General features: G+C 38.3%; 1 protein-coding gene across 1 annotated transcript; it reads left to right on the top strand.

Moving 5' to 3' along the window:
* The first annotated feature begins 1,483 nt into the window (after positions 1-1,483).
* LOC149024514 (aspartyl protease family protein At5g10770-like) lies at positions 1,484-3,001 on the top strand. The gene is made up of 2 exons (XM_089142957.1): positions 1,484-1,660; positions 1,752-3,001. The coding sequence occupies exons 1-2, from the start codon at positions 1,501-1,503 to the stop codon at positions 2,999-3,001; spliced, it is 1,410 nt and encodes a 469-aa protein (XP_088999083.1). The 5' UTR covers positions 1,484-1,500.
* Positions 3,002-13,979: the final 10,978 nt, after the last annotated feature.

Below are 13,979 nucleotides of genomic sequence, written 5' to 3'. Positions count from 1 at the left end.
AACACGTAGACTGCTTAAGCTTTGGAGCCTGAAATCTATGGAATCATAATTTATAAAATTAAATGTTTGGTTGTCAAATGAAATATGTGGATTCATCCTAAAAAACTATTTGATCGACTTGATTTTTGTGAATGTGCAAATGTATAACTTTTTTGAAATCTCTAGATTTCACCCCTTACCCATAAATCTATAGATTCACGTTTTTAGTGTAAAAATGTGAATCTCTAGATTTCATGAATCTAGAGATTTTTACAACCAAACGGGTATAATTCTTAGATTCATGAATCCAAAGATTTGAAATCTCTGAAGTCATGTAACCAAACAGGGCCTTAACATCAGCCAATTAGCAATTAAGGGAATAGTAATCATCCTTTTTTTGAAATACAGGGAAAAAGTTGTAATTTAACAATATTATTATGGACGACAATAATTATGCCTGGATACAATTTCCTTTTAAGTTGGTCACCTCTTTGCATGTCTTCGTGAATAAATACCATACACACGAGATCACTTATTCTGATTTTATTTTAATTTATTTGAACTTTTAGAATAGAATATTGCAAATGTACTTGTGTGAGAAGCGAGAAGGAAAAAGAAAAATAGAATTAGAGATCCTACGTGCATCAAACCTAGTCGGCTGAAAACTATACAAAAGGTGGCAATCTTCCCATAAGAGAGAATGAAGCAATAAAGAAGGGGTGAACAGATCTGTATCCATATCTTAATTTTTGTTCACCTATTCGATCATCTCTTGTCAAATGGTGGTGGGTCTTGCGGATCTCACATGGTCTGCATGAATTCTAAACAATACAGAAAACAGAAGAAGAAAAAATCAAGGACCTTTAGAACAATGACCTAATTTTTGCACTTCTGCAATACCTGTCCAGATGTTAATGCAGTTGCCCACCTCATGTTACATATTTATTTGAAGTATCTAACAGTATCAGATGAAATTCAAACTTCGAAATTGTGAGGATCGGAGAAGTTCCCACTTGGAAGGAAACATGTGTAACGTCGGATAAGGAAGGCATATATGGTTCAAGGTGAACCAACCTTTTGTTCCTCACAGCTATAACTCTCTGATATAAAACAAACATGATCAGAGATAAAGATCTCAAGTGTTTATATCTAAAGATCTCAGAAATTTCTCAGAAGCCATACAAAGGGGTAACCAATAAGGGGCGAACAGACAAGGCTTTTATATTTATATCTATTAATCTATTTATTTATCTTTTATGAAGCGGCAGCTGGGTCTTGTGTCTCACATGCTTTACACAAATTCTAAATAATACGAAAAAGAAAAGAAGATAAAATCAAGGAATGCTGGAACGATTAGATATCACAGCTAAGGAAGAATGTTTTTGAAAACAATATTTTATAGTTATTTTTTCTCTACCGGCCATTTCTTTTGCTATATATATATATATATATATATGGGTAGGGTGGCAACTTGCAAGTCATCACCCTTGTTGAAGAGGAAGTTATTAGTGATAACATCCCATGGCCACTACTCATTACTTCTTCCATTTCCTTCTTCTTTCTTCCATTTTGTTTCTCTTGGATTGTTCAAAGAGGGTTGAGGCGATTCTTCATCATCAGACACATGACTTCACTATTAATACTTTGACTTCGAAAGAAGTTTGTTTTTCTCCAAACAAAGGTGATTATCTATTTACTCCACATTTTTATTTGAATCAGAAAACATTTGTTCTATCATTATTACCTAAAAGCTATGGTCTCAATCTTTTCAGGTTTTGAAGGCTTAAGCAAACTAGAAGTTGCTCATAAATATGGCCCATGTTCACCATTGCAAAGAGGGACTACAGCAACACCCACCCTCAGCCAGACTCTCCTTGAGGACCAAACCCGAGTAAAGTCCATCAATTCCAAAATCTCCAGCCAAAACTCAGTTTCTGATTCTACAGCAAAAGTTCCAGCCAATTCTGGTGAATCTTTAGGGACTGGGAACTTCGTAGTTAGAGTCGGATTTGGAACACCAGAACAGAATTTTACAATAATCTTTGACACTGGTAGTGACCTCACTTGGATTCAATGCTTGCCATGCTCCGGTGAATGCTATGAACAACAAGACCCATATTTCAACCCTTCAGCTTCCTCCACCTATTCCAATATCTCATGTCGCTCCCCTAAATGCTCCCAACTGTTATCGGCTACTGGTAACAAGCTATCCTGCACTTCCAATTGCATCTACAAGGTCTCGTATGGTGATGGTTCCTACTCTCAAGGGGATTTTGCAACCGATACACTAACATTATCTTCCTCTGATGTCTTCAGTGACTTCGAATTCGGTTGCAGCCATCATAGTGATGGTTCATTTGGTTACGCAGATGGGTTATTAGGCCTTGGCCGTAATCGTATCTCTACAGTTTCACAAACTGTTAAGAAATATAAAGGGATTTTCTCCTATTGTCTTCCATCCACTACCAGTTCCACTGGTTATCTTGCATTTGGAGAACAATCTGTAGCTTCCTCCGGTGTGCAATACACTCCATTACTATTAGACCCAAGAGGCCCTTCTTTCTACTTCCTTGATCTCGAGGGAATAAGTGTTGGAGGAGAAAAACTTGATATCCCACCATCAGTATTTACAGTTTCAGGAACTATTATAGACTCCGGAACTGTCATTACTCGTTTGCCACCAAAGGCTTATTCGGCACTTCGCACAGCATTTCGTCAAGCAATGGCGAAGTATCCACCTGCCCCATCATATTCAATACTTGATACATGCTATTATTTGAATGGAATCACCAATGTAACAGTGCCCACCGTGTTATTGCATTTTGGTGGACACACTGACTTGAATGTTGACGAGTCCGGCATTCTTGTTGAAGCAAGTTCAAACCAATATTGTTTGGCTTTTGCCGGTAACAGTGATGCTACTAATTTGGCGATCGTTGGAAATATGCAACAACAAACAATTGAGGTAGTTTATGATGTTAGGAGAGGGAAGTTAGGATTTGGTCCTAAAAGCTGTAATTGACCGGTCCTTGTTGTATGCAAGGAGACAAAGAAGAATATGATGAGATCCACCCAGAAGAATAAAGCATAAGCTAGAAGAAATTGTTGTCCTATTTGTAATAAATTTGTTGCAGTTTCGATAAAACCCTATGTAACCCCTTCTATGGTAATTTTTTTTTTTTAAATTCTCTCTGTTATTTTATAGATTGTCATGGAAAATTTATATTTTTTTTGGGATAATTAATATTGCTCCCTTGCACTATAGCTTAATTACTATCTTACTCCTTATGCTTTTTAAAATTACTACTCCAATCTTAGACCTTGTTTGTAATTTATTGATGCCCCATTGCCATTAAGCTACGTTAGTTGAGTGATGGTGTGACGTCGTTGATTTCTCAAAAATACCCAAAATAATGTGGAGATTCTATATTACTTATTTACATTTTGATAAGTTTATTTTATGCATAATATTTTGAGTAATTAATTGGATATGCTTTCATATTTTTACAATAGTTTTGTATCATTTTGCTCTAATATCCCAAGTAAATGAGCATGAGATGCACTATCCCCAAATTTAGGTAATTTTGGTAATTTACATTTATCTTGGTAAATCCTTATTCAAATTAATCTATGTTTATAGTATGTTCGTTGTGAGTACTTGAACTCCTTCAACAACAAGGATTTGCTTAGAGCAATTAGTGGAGTTTGAAGGTTGATCAAAGAAGGAAAAAGAATCAGAAGGGAAGAAGAAAAAAAAAAGGAAGAATCCCATTTTTGGATGTGTTTTGTCCAGTTTCGATCAAGTCCTTCATCATATGGTCATCCGATGTCCAATCAAGCTGATTTTGGGGGGGAGCTTCAAGACTTATTGATCTTTAAATCCAACGGATGGATTATGCATTTGAGCTATCAAAATCAATGTGATTTGTATACCGCTTAGACAAAACGAATTTCTTAGTTGAGTCAGATTAGAAACTCGGAGTTTGTTTCAAATTGTGTTAGAAATCACTCTATAAAAGGATAGCATAGTCCGGGATTCTTGTTGAAGCAAGTTCAAACCAATATTGTTTGGCTTTTGCCGGTAACAGTGATGCTACTGATTTGGCGATCGTTGGAAATATGCAACAACAAACAATTGAGGTAGTTTATGATGTTAGGAGAGGGAAGTTAGGATTTGGTCCTAAAAACTGTAATTGACCAGTCCTTGTTGTATGAAAGGAGACAAAGAAGAATATGATGAGATCTACCCAGAAGAATAAAGCATAAGCTAGAAGAAATTGTTGTCCTATTTGTAATAAATTTGTTGCAGTTTCCATAAAACCCTATGTAACCCCTTCTATGGTAATTCTTTTTCTTAAATTCTCTGTTATTTTATAGATTGTCATGGCAAATTTCTTTTTTTTTTTTTTTGGGATAATTAATATTGCTCCCTTGCACTATAGCTTAATTACTATCTTACTCCTTATGCTTTTTAAAATTACTAATCCAATCTTAGACCTTGTTTGTAATTATTGATGCCCCATTGCCATTAAGCTCTGTTAGTTAAGTGATGGTGTGACGTCGTTGATTTATTCAAAAACCCCAAAATATTGCTGAGATTATTTACATTTTGATAAGTTTATTTTATGCATAATATTTTGAGTAATTAATTGGATATGTTTTCATATTTTTACAATAGTTTTGTATCATTTTACCCTAGTATTCCATGTAAATGAGCATGAGATGCACTATCCCCAAATTTAGGTAATTATGATAATTTACATTTATCTTGGTAAATCCTTATTCAAATTAATCTATGTTTATAGTATGTTCGTAGTGAGTACTTGAACTCCTTCAACAACAAGGATTTGCTTGGAGCAATTAGTGGAGCTTGAAGGTTGATCAAATAAAGAAAAAAAGAGGGAAAAAAAAAAAAAAAAAGGAAGAATCCCATTTTTGGACGTGTTTTGTCCAGTTTCGATCAAGTCCTTCATCATATGGTCATCTGATGTCCAATCGAGCTGGTTTTGGAGGGGAGCTTCAAGACTTATTGATCTTTAAATCCAACGGTGAGATTGTGCATTTGAGCTCTCAAAATCAATGCGATTTATATACCATCTAGACAAACGAATTTCTTGGTTGAGTCAAATTAGAAACTCGGAGTTTGTTTCAAATTGTGTTAGAAATCATATCCCATGTAATCTAGGAAATCACTGTATAAAATGAGAGCATACTCCAGCAATAGAGAACATTTTTTGGAGCTTTGGAGAAGTGTGGAGGACGAATTTCATAGAAGAAGAGCTGCTGGAGTGCTGCTTTGGGGCAAATTTTGAAGAGTTGTTGCTGGAGTCTCTACTTCTTCTTCCTCTAGAGTGATGTTTCCCTTAACTTCTTCTTCTTGTTTTTGTTCTCTCATGATGATCTAAGCTTTTATTGCTAAGGTTAGATGGATCCTTACATGAAATAATTATTGGTTTTATTCCCTTTTCATATATATAATTCAATTTTCCTTTTTGTTTTCTTCAATTTTGTTCTTAATGTCTGAATGTCTAGCCAAATTCATGAATCTCGTGGTGTTTTTTTTTTTTATCATGTAACAATGAGGAATGCATGCTAGACCGAGGATTGAAGAATGACAAATTACACCTAAAGCGTAAACGGTTAGATGGTTATTCGACTTATCTATGAGTTTCTTGTGTTTAATGCGTTTATTAAATTGATCCTCTAAGCGTAACTGGTAGGGGGGTTTAATATGTTAGAAAACCTCAAGCATAACAGATAATGTATTCTAACTTTGGGAATCTCGTTGAAAAGAGTAGAGATTAAATTGGTTATATGAAAGGGGGAATAGATCAATAATCTATATCATGTTTGGTGAAACTGAAACTCCATTATTTTTCGTTAGTTTATTTGCTTAGTGTTTTCCTTTGTCATTTTGTTAGTATAATCAATAGTTAATTTTCAGTTTATCACTAGATATAAGTGTTTTTGAAGTTGGTACGTAATTTGACTATTTTCAATCATCGTGGGAATGATATCCCTCTTACTCTATATTACTTGGGCGACCCCGTGCACTTGCGAGTACAAACACAACAACTGTTGAATGTAACCTATGTCCACAGAAGAGTCTAAGATAATTTCCACTCTGTTGAATAAGTTATGTACATGCTTTTTATAGAGAGTCAAAGTCCTTGCTTATGAGTCATCTAGGACTCGACCGTTTGTCACTGTATGGAGTCCTTATGTTACAATGGTTGTAGAGTTTGGGTTTACATGAGGATAGGAGTTTGAGATTACATAAAATATCAATCGAGGTATTACAGATGTTGTAATTTGCGCTTTATAGTTGTAATTTGCTTCAAACTCTACTCTAGATTGGTCAGAGTCCTTATGAGTCTTATCCATAGAAACCATCTTGAGTGTAGTAGTAGGAATTTGATTTAGTTTGGGCTTCTAAGAAGCAACCCTAGCAACATAAGCTTGAGAAGAAGTGGCAGTTAGGGTTTTGGGTGGTTCACCAGAAATATCCCTAATACACCCCTAAAACTCAAGGATAGCGAAGTGACCTTGAAGGTGTCCAGTAGTGTGTTGAAATGCTAAGCAGAGGTGTTCAGTGTTGGTCGTTTGTTTCTCTTCTCAATGTCAGACCTCTAAGGTTATTTCTAACTTTGGACCAACATGTTAATATGACTTTTTGGGAAGCATGAACATACTCTTGACTTATTTTACAAGGATGCAAATCAATAGCAAAGTGATGACTTTTACTTGCACATAACCATTGTTACTTTCTTGATTGTTATGAAACTTGCTTTATTTTTATATGTTGTTGTTTTAGGGTTTAGGAATGATGATTATGACTCTAAAATTACAAAATATAAGTGTTTAATGATGCTATAGATATATAGCTCAACATGTGACTTTATGGACTTAGATTGATTTATGAATTGAGAATGTGATTGAACATTTTTGTTATGTGAATGTGAATTGCGATTGTGAATTGGGGGATACCTACTTGGGTGTTTTTGACTTGGGACATCAATGGAGGTGGTATGGGACACAATCCTATGATGCCCCTCGACGCTTTTCACGATTACTGGATGCCATGACTAAGAAGTCTAGTGGAATTTGTTTAGGTACCCTATCATATCACACCCTATCAGTATGGGTATTGATGCCAAGTGACTCATGGTAGCAATGTGGGGTGGTGGGCGCTAAAAATCAGTAGCCAAACTGTGAGAGGACATAAGAGCTTCCCGTCCATTATATGTGGATGACCAATAGGGTTAAGAGAAGGCGTAATCCGAGTTAGTTAGTGCCATAGGATACATTGACTCTAGTAGGGGAGGATATTGAACCAAGAGAGTGAGATGCATGAGAGGAGGTATCTGAACCTAGGTTGATATGACTAAGTAGATGACTTGCATTAGGCTAGGTATAACCCTGACATGCGTCAGGACTCATACCAATGGTGTGGTGAGAGAGTGGTGACCTAAACCCTAGCCATGGTGATAGTCCGAGAGAGATGCCTTGACCTCTTACCCGAGAGATCAAGACCGGTAACCAACCCGTGAGAAATCAAAGTGACAAGACCTACCTAGAGGAGGCTAGTGTTCTATCTTAATGCGTGTCTACCTTATTAATTAGTTGATGGTGTGACGTCGTTGATTTATTCAAAAATCCCAAAATAATGTTGAGATTTCTATATTACTTATTTACATTTGATGTTAAGTTACATTAATACCCTTATTAATTAGGGAAAATATTTACCCCAACCCTGAAGTGCTAAATTGTCTTCTTCTGCTCTATCAAAATAAATAAAAAATTTTAAAAATTATTTCTTCTCTAACCCCGCCCAAAGAATTCATGCTCTTCCTCTCAACAACCTTGAACCCAACTCCTTCCTCACCTAGATGAAACCAAAACCAAGATTCAAAATAAAAGGTAATTTAAAAAAAAAAAATTGTAAAAGATCAAAGTTTTGATTAAAAACTTGCAATAGATGATACCGATGAAGTCTCAACAACAACAACAACAACAATAAGCCTTTTCCCAACTAAATGGGTCCTCTTTCTTGCCCCCAACGGTCGTTCAGCCTGCGATCAGGCCTGCTTCTTCCTTTCTCCCTTCTCCTGGTTTCTTGGTCTCCCCTGCTCTTCTGTTCCTTCTTGGTTTATCCTTCTCCGCGGCTTTTGTCTCCTTCGTGGCTCCCCCCCTTTCTCTGCTTTCCTTTGCCTCCCCCCTCTTTGTCTTTCTTTCTTTCCTCCTGTTTTCCCTCTCCTCTTCTCCTCTTTCGCTCCGTTTTCTTTTTCTTCTTCCCCCCTCCCGTCTCTGCTGTCCCTCCTTTTTTCCTTGCTTTTGGTCCCGTCCTCCCCTCCTCTCCCTTCTCCCCCTTTTTTTCTTTGGCCTCTCTTCTTCCCTCTTTTCTTTGTTGCCTGGTCCTCTCCTCGTCTCTTTTCGTCGTTCCCCTTCTCTCTCCCGTCTGCTTTCCTGTTTCTCTTGTCTCTGTTTGCCTTTTGTTCCGCTCTCTCCTTTCTTTTGGTTTTCCCCCTTGGGTCTCATCTCCCTTCATCCCCTCCCGCCTCTCTTGATGTCTTTGGTTAATTCATCCATTACCGTGCTGTTGGGCTTGTTGACCCTTGTGTGCCCCTGTTTCGGTTCTTCTTTGTCCCCCCCTTCTCACTGTCCCGCCATCTCTTCCTTCTTTCTCTTTTCTTGCCCTTCTTTTCTCTGTCTTGCCTTCGCTCTGGGACTCTTCTGCTTTTCTGTCTTCCTTGGGTCTTTCCTCTTCTCTTCCTTTCCTGTCTCCTTTGTTGCCTCCGTTGTAGTCTTCCCGGCTCCCTTGGTTCTCCGTCTTGTTGTGTCTCCCGGTTTCTTTTCTCTCCCTTTTCTCGTTGGCTCATCTTTTGCCTCTTGTTTTCCTTTGTATCTCCTTTATTTTGTTTGGCCCCCTTCTCCTCCTCTCCGGCTTTTCCGTGCTCTTCTTTTCCTTAGTCCCCTAGTCCATGGGTTCCTGCTCTTCCATACTTCTTGGGATTTCATCGACCTTGTGTCTTGCCGGTTTCATCCTCCTTGCTTCTTTTCTTGGCTCGTTCTCGTTGTTCGGCACCGGTGCCTTGGTGGTGTTCGTCCCCTGTGCTTGGTGCTCTTTGTCTAGGTGGTTTCCCATCTTTTCTTTTCCTCCTCCCTTCTTTACCATCTCCTTTTTTCTCTCTGGTCAGATCTCTACTCTTCTTATCCCTCATCTTAGCTATCTTATTGTTTTCCCCTTCCTTTGTGCCCCTTTTGTTCTCTTCTCTTCCTTTCCTTGCTTTTCCCGCTTTTCTAGCTTCATTTCTATCTAACCTATACCTTTGAGTCCTCAACATCCTTGTTCTTTGCCTGTCTTCTAGCTTTTTATTCCTAATGGCGCTTGACCTCACTATCCCACCCCCGTCTCTCTATAGTGGATCTTTCCTTTTGATTCACCTAGAACATCTTTAGCCACTTTCTTAATACACATAGCCATCTCATTCCACATTGCATTGGTATCCCCTTTATCCCATTTTCCTTGTTTGACTACTTCATTAACGAAGGTTTAGGTACTCTCCTTTCAAATTCCACCATCTTATTCGGGTAGTTTACCTTGGACCTTTTATTGTTCTTGGGCTGCACTATCCAGCCACGTCTATGTTGTGCGCTTAAGCTTTCCCCGGTATCACCTTGCATCCTTGCACAACAATCTATCGTCCTTCTAGTTGAGTCTTTTGGCTTCTATGCTGTCCACTTTTGAGTAATTAAATGCTCATCTCTCTTTTGGTAGTATTTATAATAGTGATCGCGTAGCAATCCTTGAAATCCCTCGTCATTCCTTTCTCCAACCTACCTCCATGCACTCTCATATCCTCTTTGTCTTTTCCAATATGTCCATTTATCACCTCCTATGTTCTTTTCTCCTTGCGTTCCTTGCGTATCCACCCATTTTTCCCAAATTCTAGCTTTAGACTTTCATCTAGTCCTACTTGGGTGCATATGCCAAATTATTTTCGACTCTTTCTCTATTACGCTTGATGCATTCCTATCCCCCTCTTTTAACATCCACCCTCTTTTTTCTTTATCCACTATTATACCCACTCCTTTTTTTTGTTTTCTCCCGTTCCGTTTGTCATCCAACTCTTTGGCTTTTTCCCCTCCATCTGTCTCTTGATGCGCTCTTATCCTTCTTCTCCTCATACATCTATCTTCTGCTCTTACCGTTAGAGATCCTATGTTCCAGTGCCAATCTATCCTCGCTTTGCTTTGGACTGCTTCTTCCCGCCTCGTCCCGGCGCGGGCCCTTGCCTCTTATCCCGCTCCGGGCGCCGTGCGCGTGTCCGCCCTGCTCCCTTGCCCCTTATCCTCCCGGCCTGTGTGCGCGTCCTTCTTTGTCGGGCGCCTGCTGCTTTTATCATTGGTCGTCCTGGGTTTGGCTTTTTTTTTTTTGGGGGGGGGCGGCCGTCTTTCGTTGTTGCTTCTTATATGCTTGTACACAATATTCACCAACCATTCTTTTGTTTCCTTGTATAACTTTTAGGTAATCTTTCTGAGATTGAACAAATCTCAAGCTACTTGTATATGTACATTTTGCAATTTAATGAAAACCTCATGGATATCTACTCTAAGAAGTCTCAGATATATTTAATATGGTACCAGCCTAACCTCCTTCCTGCTGCTACTGGACCTCATGATTTCTAGCGGTTATTCTCTTCCTTGGTCCTTTTCTCATATTCAACATGGAATGTGGGCTTTACTACCTAGCTGGTTGCATATGCTGACTTTCATTATAGAGGCTGTTCAGATGATAGAACAGAGTGACTCCAACAAACTTGATTTCTGCCACTGGACGCTGGAAATGGATGGTTAGTCTCTTGGCATTAGTCTGATTAGGTTAGGCGATTGCAACCAAGACAGAGTGTGTTTGGATGGTGATTGATGCTAGGGAGGGTGCCAATAGACTGTAATGTGCAGCGATGTGATTTCGCACTTGCTTCAAAATGTGTTACATGCAATTAGGCAGAGAAAAGCCTAGTCCACTTGTTTGTGCACTATTAGTTTGTTGGTCGTGTGGTCGTTTTGAAGTTAGGTGGGCTTCCAAAATGACCTTGGCTGAGGTTTGGGATTGGTGGAGTAGTAAGGGCCGGCTCACTGCCCTTGTGGATGTGTGATTAAAGGGCTTCGTGCTGATTCCTTATTTGTCTTGCCTAGAATGCAATAGAAGAAGGTTTGAGAATAAGGTGTGTGGGGGTGGAGTGGATTTTGTGTGTAGTTCTAACTGAGCTGCATGAGGAGACTTACTCAATGGAAGGGTCATTGAGTAGGACTGATCTTATGATGGATGGTGCAACGTGCAAACATCAAGGTCAAGCACAAGGTCAGCAGCGACCCCAGAGAGGTGATTTGACAGAGGCTTATGCCCAGCTGGGTTAAATTAAATATGGATGGTTCAGCTCCTTGGCTCCCCAGTTAGAGAAGGTGCAAGTGGTGTGATTAGATAGTCAAGTGCCAGGGTTCTCCCTTCTTTCCGCCGGTGTTTTTGGGGGTGAAGACAAGTATAGAAGCAGAGTTTTTTGGTCGCATGAAAGGCTTTAATTTGTTGCTGCTCGTACCTTGGAGAGTAAACTATGGATTAAGATGTACTCTATGGTGGTGGTGACGGCCATGAAATCCTCTTGCTTTCTTTAGTATGCTTGCAGTAGTGGTACAGGTTGAAGAGCAATATGGATAGTCAAGAATGAAAGATCTTGTACTGTTTCTGTGAAGCGAATCCAACTGCAAACTTTCTTGCGAAATCTGCAGCAAGGGATCAGACTTCTACCCTTTTAGGCAAGTGGCCTGAACATATCCAAAATGAGTTGCAGTGGGATATATTACAGCTCCATAGGTTCAGATTTTAGTGCTTCCTTCTTGATCTTTGAAGGATGTATTTTCTTTGCTTTATTTTTTATAAAAGAACCTATGAACAGGGGCGGAGCCAGGATTGAATATTGCGGGGCCGAATATACTTGGGCCAATGCGGGACCCACCGTGGGTCCCGTCTCATAAAATTATATTATATTTTGACATTTGGGGCCTACGTTAAAAATTTAGGTAAATTAAGCTGAAATTCTAAGCGAGATTTGAATTTCCATTAATAGGAATGAAATTTTAGAAAAAAATTGAAGGATTAAAAAAAAAATCAATGATTATGATTAGATATGATAAAATCTATGGCTGAATTCTAACAAGATCCAAATTGCTATTAGTAGAACCAAATTTTAGGAGAAAGAAAGAACAACTAAATTAAAAAAAAAATTATACTTTATTAAATGAATATTGGAAAAATCATGGTGAATGTGAGAGAGAGAGAGGGAGGAATAATTTGAGAAAGAGAGAGAATACTGATAATTGTGGAGAAGATTTCGAAAAATTCCAATGTCTGCTAACTACTCCAACATTTTGTGAGACGTGTGAGAAAAGAAAGAGAGAAGAAATAGAAAGAAAATAGGAGATTTATTAAAGAATAAATAGGAATGAAAATATGAGAGAAAACGTAGGGAGAAATTCATGAATTGTGAGTTAGTTTTTAATTAGAATTTAACCATTTATTCCTTAAAACTAGGGGTTTAATGATAACCATTTGATTATGATTAAGAATGACATTTGTACCTATCATCTATATCTTAGATTTTTTTTTTAAAATTTTTGGAGGGGGCCAAATATTGGTATTTCACACGGAAAGAGAGAAAAATTAAGAAAATATGTGGGTATTTTTAAATTTTCAAAAATCCGGGGGGGCCATGGCCCCCTCCGGTCCCTACGTGGCTCCGCCACTGCCTGTGAGGATGGGTGTAATTGGGACAACCATTGTTGCAAGTTTGAATGTTTTTTGGTTCCTATGAGTGTGTACTTTCTTTCATAAAGTTAATCTAATCCTTTAAGAGAACATTTAGAGGATTTATCAATAACAAGCCACGAGAGAGAGTGCCCTTTAGGTGTCGTAGAATTCTTTTCACTACAGACCAGTGATCAAGAGTTGGACTCTGTGTAAACTGACATACTTGTTTTACAACAAACTGTATATCAATTATTGTTAGGTAGCATATTGGAGAGCCCCCACAAATGCACAATACTTCTGTACAAGGTAGGATCAGCCATGAGCTCCCCCGAGAATTTTCTCATGTGTGTAGATGTGAGAGTGGGCTGGTAACAAACCTGCAATCACTCATATTTTCCTAGTGAAGAAGATTCGTAATGTACTTTTGTTAAGAAAGATGGAGAGCATTAGAAAATGGAGAAATAGACAACAACAACAACAACAACAACAATAAGCCTTGTCCCAACTAAATGGGGTCCGCTAAAAAATGGAGAAACAGACATTCCAAGAAAATAATGTTAGGAACCAAAGTGTTTCACAACAAATACAGAGGCAATCATAGTCAGAAAACTAAGTAGCAAGTCAATGCTTCCAGTAAAATGATGTCATCCACATAGGTGAAGAAATACATTGTACTTGAATCCCCATGATAGATAAAAAGTGAAGTGAAGTCTTAGAACAAATAAATCCGTACTTCAACAAAAATGAACTTAGTCTATCAAACCATGCTCTTAGTATCTATTGGAGTCCATATAAAGATCTATGAAGGCGACACACATAGTCAGATGATGAGAGTCAACAAACCCTGGAGGTTGTTTCTTGTAAATAGTTTCATTCAGAAATCCATGCAGAAAAGCATTGTGAATATCCAATGGATAAATAGACCAAGAGCAAGAGACAACAAGAGATAGAACCATCCTAATAGTAGTAGGTTTTACAACAGGACTAAAGGTCTCATTCTAGTCCAGAGCTTCTCGTTTATTGAACCCCTTGGTTACCAACCTTGTTTTGTATCTTTCAATTGAACCATAAGCCTTCCTCTTGATTTGAAAGACCAACTTACAACCAATAATGTTAGTCCCAGTAGGAGGAGGAACAAGGAACCAAATGCAATTCTTTAAGAGGGCATGGAATAAGGGTGCAAGTTTGGACC

This window comes from Hakea prostrata, chromosome 2, assembly GCF_041222555.1.
Source record: "Hakea prostrata isolate BN-2017 chromosome 2, UWA_Hpros_2, whole genome shotgun sequence".
NCBI classification, from domain to species: domain Eukaryota; kingdom Viridiplantae; phylum Streptophyta; class Magnoliopsida; order Proteales; family Proteaceae; genus Hakea; species Hakea prostrata.
This window is presented reverse-complemented; position numbering and strand designations above follow the sequence as displayed.